The sequence below is a fragment of the Somniosus microcephalus genome, chromosome 14, assembly GCF_052327205.1.
Source record: "Somniosus microcephalus isolate GS21.2 chromosome 14, FLI_Smic_1.0, whole genome shotgun sequence".
NCBI lineage: Eukaryota > Metazoa > Chordata > Chondrichthyes > Squaliformes > Somniosidae > Somniosus > Somniosus microcephalus.
The window spans coordinates 76,063,171-76,072,840 of NC_141000.1; the positions used below are offsets into that span (position 1 = coordinate 76,063,171).

The 9,670-nt window shown below is 42.9% G+C and overlaps 1 protein-coding gene across 1 annotated transcript in view; it reads left to right on the forward strand.

Moving 5' to 3' along the window:
• Positions 1-7,554, forward strand: part of mpc2b (mitochondrial pyruvate carrier 2b) — a 32,617-nt gene extending 25,063 nt beyond the window's left edge. The window contains exon 5 of the mRNA XM_086006721.1: positions 7,350-7,554. Within this exon, the coding sequence (XP_085862847.1) occupies positions 7,350-7,389 (40 nt within the window). The 3' untranslated portion in view covers positions 7,390-7,554. The remainder of the gene's footprint in view (positions 1-7,349) is intronic.
• Positions 7,555-9,670: the final 2,116 nt, after the last annotated feature.

Sequence of the window (9,670 nt, forward strand, 5' to 3'; positions counted from 1 at the left end):
ATGGTTAGAGTCTCGCTTGTTGGAGATGGTCATTGCCTGGCACTTGTGTGGTGTGAATGTTACTTGCCACTTGTCAGCCCAAGTCTGAATGTTGTCCAGGTCTTGCTGCATATGGACACGGACTGCGTCAGTATCTGACGAGTCTCGAATGGTGCTGAACAGTGTGCAATCATCAGCGAAGATCCCCACTTCTGACCTTATGATGGAGGGAAGGTCATTGATGAAACAGCTGAAGATGGTTGGGCCTAGGACACTGCCCTGAGGAACTCCTGCAGTGATGTCATGTGATTGAGATGAATGACTTCCAACAACCACAGCCAACTTCCTTTGTGCTAGGTATGACTCCAACCAATGGAGAGTTTTCCCCTTGATTCCCATTGACTTCAGTTTTGCTAGGGCTCCTTGATGCCACACTCGATCAAATGCTGCCTTGATGTCAAGGGCAGTCACTCTCACCTCGCCTCTTGAATTCAGCTCTTTTGTCCATGTTTGGACCAAGGCTGTAATGAGGTCAGGAGCTGAGTGGCCCTGGTGGAACCCAAACTGAGTGTCAGTTAGCAGGTTATTGCTGAGTAAGTGCCGCTTGATAGCACTGTCGACGATACCTTCCATCACTTTGCTGATGATTGAGAGTAGACTGATGGGACGGTAATTGGCCAGGTCGGATTTGTCCTGCTTTTTGTAGACAGGACATGGGCAATTTTCCACATTGCCGGGTAGATGCCAGTGTTGTAGCTGTACTGGAACAGCTTGGCTAGGGGCGCGGCTAGTTCTGGAGCACAAGTCTTCAGTACTATTGCCAGAATGTTGTCAGGGCCCATAGCCTTTGCAGTATCCAGTGTCTTCAGCTGTTTCTTGACATCACGTGGAGTGAATTGAATGGGCTGAAGACTGGCATCTGTGATGCTGGGGACCTCAGGAGGAGGCCGAGATGGATCATCCACGCGGCACTTCTGGCTGAAGATTGTTGCAAATGCTTCAGCCTTGTCTTTTGTACTCACGTGCTGGGCTCCACCATGATTGAGGATGGGGATATTTTTGGAGCCTCCTCCTCCTCCTGTTAACTGTTTAATTGTCCACCACCACTCACGACTGGATGTGGCAGGACTGCAGAGCTTGTGTATTCTATCCCGCTCACAGACCCCCATTAAATCCAATTTAAAATTATCATTCTATTGTTTCAATCCCTTCATGGCTTTACCCCTCTCTATCTCCAAGCCCTACAACCCCACAAAAAAGCGCTCTGTTCCTCCGATTGTGGCCTATTGTGCATCCCCCTCCTTTCACCCACCATTGCCATCCACATCTTCTGCTGTCTAGATCCCACGCTCTGGAATTGCCTCTCTAAATTTGCTCCACCTTCCACTCCTCATTTAAAGGCCTTCTTAAAACCCACCTCTTTGACCAAGCTTTTGGTCACTCCTCCGGATATCTCCTGTGGCTTGGCATCCATTTTTGTCTGATTACAATTCTGTGAAGTAGCTTGGGATGTTTTCCTACATTAAGGCAATTAGTTGTGAATTGTCGGAAAACACTATGGTGGTCTGTTACATGAACAAATGGAGAGATGCTTACCTGTTCCATTTTGTGATTGTACTGGTATTATGATGTGTGATTCACAATTCTGTTCTCTCCGCAACATTCAGTGAAAGTAGACATTGTAGCAACAGACACTTTTTTGTCTTGAATGAAAGATCCATCCAGTGGCAGCTCAGGACATTTCCAGGATTTGGGGATACCGAGGGGTGGATCAGTTTGCATTTCCAAACAACCACCAGCTCCCATGTTTCTACTCGAAGACAAAAGCAGTATTGACCAGAAGGTTGAATGGTCTCTTTTCCCGCACACAGATTTTTGTTTCTTCCCTTTTCCTTGATTCAGTGGGTAATTTAAAAGATTAGAGAAAACATAGCGACCGGTATAATAGTAACCCCTATTGATCCCATAAACTGTGGTTCTCCGATATCATGGCAACAAGCACGGAGAAAATCTGACTGCCTTGCAGAAGGGATCTCCGCTCGTGTTTGGGGAGTAGGTTGTCAAATATTGCATCAGAACCCAATGCCATTCCATTTAACAGCCTGGGTATTGAAAGTTGAGGACTGCTAGATCAGGATCTCCAAATCTGCTGGTCCATGCTTTGATTTAATTCCTAGTAACGGGCTATAATACAAAATCTGAAAGATGTTCCATTAAGTTGATTAGTTCTATCTCATAGGATGTCCCAGACATTTTGGAGTACCTCCAACATTTGTTCAGCATTGATGTAAAACTTAATTCTATTTGGGTTCATGTAAATATTTCAATCTTCCAAGACACTTTTTACGGGATTAACTGTTGACGTCCTGTTTTGTGCAAGCTATTTCAAACTGCCCAGTTTAGGCTAGCTCTGGGTCCTAGTTGGGACCTTAATTTAGTTCTTCACAAGCCAATGTGCCCGCCATTTGAACTTCTTTCAATGTATAAGTTTGTTTCTTTCATGGAAAGTTACGATCTTAGCATAGTTTCAGCTTACAAAGTTTTGCAGTCCACAAAACTATTCTAGATCAGCCTTATTTAATTTGTTATCTAACTTGCTCAAAGATTTTAAACAAATTCAGTTCCTAGTTTTATTTGAGTGAAAAGTTCTATTATTCACCATAGCGTAGGCCATGTATATTGCTTTTACTTGCAGATGTTTGCAAAGCCTGATTATTTTGTCTCAATTTAGCAATTGGGCAGAGCAATTTAGGAAGATTCATCTGTTATTTTGCTATAAGTATGCATCCAAAGCAAACCAGTGATCAAGCAGAAGATGGCTAAATGGATGATTGAGTGCATCCCGCATTGCTGTCGTCTTGCAGAAAAGAAAGCTAAGGGGCAAGCTGAGGGCAATTCCAGCCATTCTAAGGCTTTTCTCAATCAGATTCCAGTTGATAGGATATGCAAGGATGTCGATTGGAACAATTCTTGCATATTTGCCAAGTATTTATTTGCAGTGCACAACATTGCCTTTGGAAAACTGTACTTGGCAGCTGGTGTTATGGCTCCTGTACAGTGACATTTAGTTCTCCAGCCCCCCCCCCCCCCCCCCCCTCGCGTACATAACAACAATGACTGAAATTCTAAAGTAAACCATTATTTCTGAATCGCTTCAGGACATCCTTTTCATGTGAAAGCCATTATATAAATGAAAATACCTTTACTTTGCCAAGCTCCCATAGTGTGTGGAGGATGTAAAAAGAAGATAGATTACCTATCTGGTACAGTCTCCTTCATTCCTCAAATGATATGTATCTCCAAACAACATGATCCCACCCATCCCCACAGGGTATATATTTTGGGGAGTGTAACTGATTAGTTGCGTTCAGTTTAACTTGAGGTCAAAACAATAATGCTATGGCACAGGTCCTGGGGCTTCATATGATGGGCATAGCAGACCATATGCAACACCATCTATCAGCAACTGCATGATGAAGTTGTCATATGGGTGCTTTAGCATGTGATTTCCCTGGAATCTGCCAAATTAGGCTGTAGTCTTAGTGCATGGAAAATGCATATCATTAAAAGAATGAAACACCCCTGCCAGGTAGGTAATGCATATTTCTACAGAATAAGTGAGCTAGGTGATGTATAATTACAATTGCAATCTATGGGATCCTGCTACAAATTTCACCGATCTACTCTAGATATTTTCAGGTTTAACATTACCAGTCACTCCTGTAAGCAGAATTTGAATCTGCCAGGATTTGCAGTGTACCTTGCAACCCAGTGTCTAATAAAACAATTTCATGAGCCAAGGATTTTTAACAATAGACCTTTGCTGTGTGTCCTGGATTCTGTGGTCTCGTACATGTGTTCTCCTGCCTTATTGGAAGGCAAACTGTAAGGCATTCTAGTAAGGGGAAGTTGATTGTAAACCAGATGTTATAAATTCAGGACTACCATCGATATATTCTATATACAGTGGTGTCAGGCACTACCATAAGCAGTCTGAGTACCTGCTTTTTATGGATGTTCACTCCCACTGCCCTATATCTACTCGTGTGGTAGCAGGACTCGAGTACATCTGAAACTCCCTTGTGATCTGGACCAAATTTTTGTCTTATAAATGTTTACTCCTTCAATTTCTCCAAATGTAGACTAAGTTAATACTAGGTGAGGTGAAGTTTGGTTTGAACTGTATGCCACAGTAAGATAAAGGGTGTGAATAGAGTTTATTGGTACAATTTGTTCACATACTGTTACAAAAACAAAGAACACGAGTGCTAGCTCACTCCAGTGGGTTGTCTTGCTCAACTTAAAAGAACGTCTTTCTGCATCCTATCCTACCATCCAAGACGGTGATCCTTTCCTCGTGCAACCTGCTGCTGTTTGACCCCTCTCAGCCCGCAGGGAGATTAAAAAAAAAGAGCCATCTTTCTGAATAACCTCTTTCTGAATAACCTAACACAACAAAGGAACAACTTCCCATCTCTCATTTTAATCACCTCTTGTCTGACTCTCAATTTACAACCTAAGTGAGGATGTTTCGAGAAGCTAAGACTTTTTAGGCAAGCCTTCTTGCTCAAATGACATCGCACTTTAAAAGCACACATGTCATAAGATCATAAAATCTTACAGGACTGAAGGGGGCCATTCAGCCTGTCGTGCCTGTGCCTGCTCTTTGAAAGAGCTGGCCAATTTAGTCCCACACCTCAGCCTTTTCCCCATAACCCTGCAAATTAGTTCTCAAATACATGTCCAATTGCCTTTTGAAAGTTCCTATGATGCTAACCTGTTCAGCACCTCCTTTCTGTCTTTTAATCCTATCTATCTCTACTTCCACTCCCCTCTCTACTGTGACATTAACTTCATCTTCATTTGTGATGACAGATGCAAAGTACTCATTCAGTACCTCAGTCATGCCCTCTGCCTGAATATTAAGATTTATAGAATCATAGAAATTTACAGCACAGAAGGAGGCCATTCGGCCCATCTTGTCTGCGCCGGCCAACAAAGAGCTATCCACCCTAATCCCACTTTCCAGCACTTGGTCCGTAGCCTTGTAGGTTACGGCATTTCAAGTGCATATCTAAGTACTTTTTAAATGTGATGAGGGTTTCTGCCTCTACCACCCTTTCAGGCAGTGAGTTCCAGACCCCCACCACCCTCTGGGTGAAAACATTTCTCCTCAACTCCCTTCTAAACCTCTGACCAATTACTTTAAATCTATGCCCCCCTGGTTATTGATCCTTCTGCTAAGGGAAATAGGTCCTTCCCATCCACTCTATCTAGCCCCCTCATAATTTTATACACCTCAATTAGGTCTCCCCTCAGTCTCCTCTGTTCCAAATAAAACAACCCCAGCCTATCCAATCTTTCCTCATAGCTAAAATTCCCCAGCCCAGGCAACATCCTCGTAAATCTCCTCTGTACCCTTTCTAGTGCAATCACATCCTTCCTGCAATGTGGTGACCAGAACTGCACGCAGTATTCTAGCTGTGGCCTAACTAGTGTTTTATACAGTTCAAGCATAACCTCCCTGCTCTTGCCTTTATTAGCCGAGGCATAGAATACACGTATCCCGTAAGCCTTCTTAACCACCTTATCTACCTTCAGGGAGCTGTGGGCATGCACGCCAAGGTCCCTCTGATATTCTGCACTTCTCAGTTTATACCATGTATAGTGTATTCCCTTGCCTTGTTAACCCGCCCCAAATGCATTACCTCGCACTTCTACGGATTGAATTCCATTTGCCACTGTTCTACCCACCTGACTAGTCCATTGATATCTTCCTGCAGTCTTCAGCCGCCTTCTTCATTATCAACCACATGGCCAATTTTTGTATCATCTGCAAACTTCTTAATCATACTTCCTACATTCAAGTCCAAATCATTGATATATACCTCAAAAAGCAAAGGACCCAGTACTGAGCCCTGTGGAACCCCACTCCTTTTTTGTTCCTAATTGGCCCATCATTCCTTTAACTATCCTTTTACTTTTTATCTGTTTATAAAAGATTTTTGGGCTCTCTTTTATGTTATCTACTAATCTTTTCTTTGGCTTTCTCTTTGACCTTATATCCTTTTTCAATTATTCCCTGCACACTCTGTATTCTGCCTGGGTTTCTACTCTATTCTGAACCTGGCATCTGTCATAAACCTCCTGTTTTATTTTAACCTCTACTTCCTTTGTCAAGGGAGCTCTAGCTGTGGATGCTTGGTTTGTACCTGAACTATCTCTGCCTTGAAGGCATGCAATTGCTCATTTACTATTTTCCTGATCAATCTTTGTTTCCAGTCCACCTGTGCTAGATCCCTTCTCAAATCACTGAAATTGGCTCTCTTCTAGTTAGGTATTTTCACTTTTGATTTTTTCTTTGTCTCGTTCCATAACTACTTTAAACCTAATTATATGATCACAGTTACCCAGATGTTCTCCCACTGCAACACACTCCACTTGCCCTACATCATTCCCAAGAACTAGATCCAACACTGCTTCCTTTCTTGTTGGGCTAGAAACATACTGATTATGGAAGTTCTCCTGTACGCATTTTAGGAATTCTTCACCCTCCTTGTTCTTTACTGTTTTTTTTTCCACAGTCTATATTGGGGTAATTGAAGTACCCTACTGTTATTGCTCTATTATTTTTACATTTCTCTGAAATTTGCTTACAGATTTGCTCCTCTATCTCCTTCTCACTATTTGGGGGTCTATAGTAAACACTCAGCAATGTAACTGTTCATTTTCTGTTCCTTAACTTTAACTGAATAGATTCAGTCTTTGAACCCTCGAATATATCATCCCACTATAGAACTGTAATATTATCCTTGATCAGTACTGCCGCCCCCACTCCTGTCTTTTTTTCCTTCCTTATCCCTCATGAATACATCGTAGCCAGGAATGTTTAGTTCCTATTCCTGTCCATGTTTAAGCCCCGGTCTCCATTATAGCCACTATATTATAACCCCATGTGACAACTTGCACCTGTAGCTCGTCAACCTTATTTCTAACACTCCTCGCATTAACACACATGCATTCCAGCACCATGCAAGTCGGCTTTGTCTGTCTCTCCTGGTTTTCTATGCACCTTGTCTCCTCTCTGCTGCTGCGGCCTCATACCCCTCACCTTGTCACATTAGTTTAAACTCCCCCCCCCCCCCCCACTGAAATGTAACGTGTTGTTTGATAAAGACATACAATATCCCCAAATGTGTCTCCTGTTTACCTCCGATTCCATCCTAGATTGTGTTTTGCTAGTACTGACATTTATATAGTGGCACTGTACTAAGGAAGGATGGTGTGTAATGCTACTTTTTTTTGTTTCATACTAAATACAAAATTTATTCTTTTTAAAAATTTGCTTACTGTCTCATTTATGTCCTCAGGTACAACTACAGTTTAAAAGCCAAGGACGAACAGCCTTAATGAAAACCAACGGCAACCTACAAGACCCCAACACATCATCTTGTCTTTAATTTTTTAATGTGCCTTGTAAATGATTCAAGATGATTGATAACTAGTGGCGATTGTGTTACATATATTTGTCTATGTTTCATCTCCCAATAAATTTTAGTGATATATTAGTTGCAATGATGTTTCCTGGTAACGCAATTCTAATTTTAAAATATATGGGGCTAGAAATTAGTTATAGCCAAGAAATGGGTAGTGTTTAGACTAAAAAAAGGTTAAGCTGCGCTACCTGAAAATCATCTTGTGTGCACGTAAAATTTGTGCTCCCTGCTCATTAAAATGATTTTAGTCCTGATTCTAGTCTAAACACTCAAACTCATTGGCGTTACACTGAAAAGCTGAATCAATATCAGGGCAGTCTAAGAGCAAGTAATGATTGCCATAGGCTTTTTTCACTACTTAAAGGGGAGGTTCATTGAAGCTGCAGCACCTCATTCTCAGCATTACATAGATACATAGATACATAGAAGATAGGAGCAGGAGTAGGCCATTCGGCCCTTCGTGCCTGCTCCGCCATTTAATGAGATCATGGCTGATCCTTTAATTCAGTATCCCGTCCCCGCCTTCTCTCCGTAACCCTTAACCCCTTTTGCCCGTAGAAATATATCTAATTCCCTCTTAAATATATTTAATGAGCTGGCGTACACTGCCCTCTGTGGCAATGAGTTCCACAGGTTCACCACTCTCTGAGTGAAGAAATTCCCCCTCATCTCTGTCCTAAATGGTTTAGCCCTTATCCTTAAATTATGTCCTCTAGTTCTGTTCTCACCCGCCAAGGGAAACATTCCTTCTGCATCCAGTCTGTCTAGACCTGTCAGAATTTTATACACTTCTATGAGGTCCCCTCTCAATCTTCTAAACTCCAGTGTGTACATCCCTAAACTACATAGTCTCTCCTCATAGGTCATTCCCGCCATTCCTGGTATCAGCCTGGTGAATCGCCGCTGCACCCCCTCCATGGCAAGAACATCCTTCCTCAGATGAGGCGACCAAAACTGTACACAGTACTCGAGGTGTGGTCTCACCAGTGCCCTGTACAGCTGCAGCAAGGTATCCCTGTTCCTGTATTCTAACCCTTTTGCTATGAAGGCCAGCATACCGTTTGCCTTCTTGACCGCCTGTTGCACCTGCATGCTCGCCTTCAGTGACTGGTGTACAAGAACACCCAGGTCTCTCTGTACTTCCCCCTCTCCCAATCTATTGCCATTTAAATAATAATTTGCCCTCCCGTTCCTGCACCCAAGGTGGATAACTTCGCACTTGTCCACATTATAGTGCATCTGCCATTTATCCGCCCAATCGCCCAGTCTGTCCAAATCGCTCTGGAGCTTCCTGGTCTCTTCCTCTGAGCCCACCCCACCTCCTAGTTTAGTGTCGTCTGCAAATTTGGAAATGCTGCATCCGACTCCCTGATCCAGGTCATTAATGTAAATTGTGAACAGCTGGGGGCCCAGGACAGATCCCTGTGGTACCCCACTTGTTACTGCCTGCCATTCAGAAAATGAGCCGTTTATTCCAACTCTCTGTTTTCTATCTGACAGCCAGTTCCCTATCCACGCCAAAACTTTCCCCTTTATCCCATGAGCCTCAATTTTCCATGCTAATCTTTTATGTGGGACCTTATCGAAGGCCTTTTGGAAGTCCAGGTACACCACATCTACTGGCTCTCCCCCATCTATTCTACCAGTTACTCCCTCAAAAAATTCCAATAGATTAGTCAAGCACGATTTACCCTTTGTAAATCCATGTTGACTCTGTCCTATCCTGTCCCCATTTGCTAAGTGCTCCGCTATTTCATCCTTAATGATGGACTCCAGCATTTTGCCCACAACTGATGTAAGGCTTACAGGTCTGTAATTACCTGCTTTTTCCCTACCCCCCTTTTTGAATAGTGGGGTAACGTTAGCTACCCTCCAATCCATCGGCACTGTTCCCGAGTCTAATGAATTCTGAAAAATCATCCTTAGTGCATCCGCTATCTCTAGGGCCACCTCCTTCAGTACCCTAGGATGCATGTTATCAGGCCCTGGGGATTTGTCCACCTTCAATCCCTTTAGCTTCCTTAACACCATATCCTTAGAGATATTGATTTGCGTCAGTTCCTCCTTTGCCAATGTCCCTATTTTTCCCGATATCCCAGGGAGGTTTTTTGTGTCTTCCTTCGTAAAGACTGACCCAAAGTATGCATTTAGTTGATCTGCCATTTCCTTATTTCCCATTATATATTCCCCCGTAT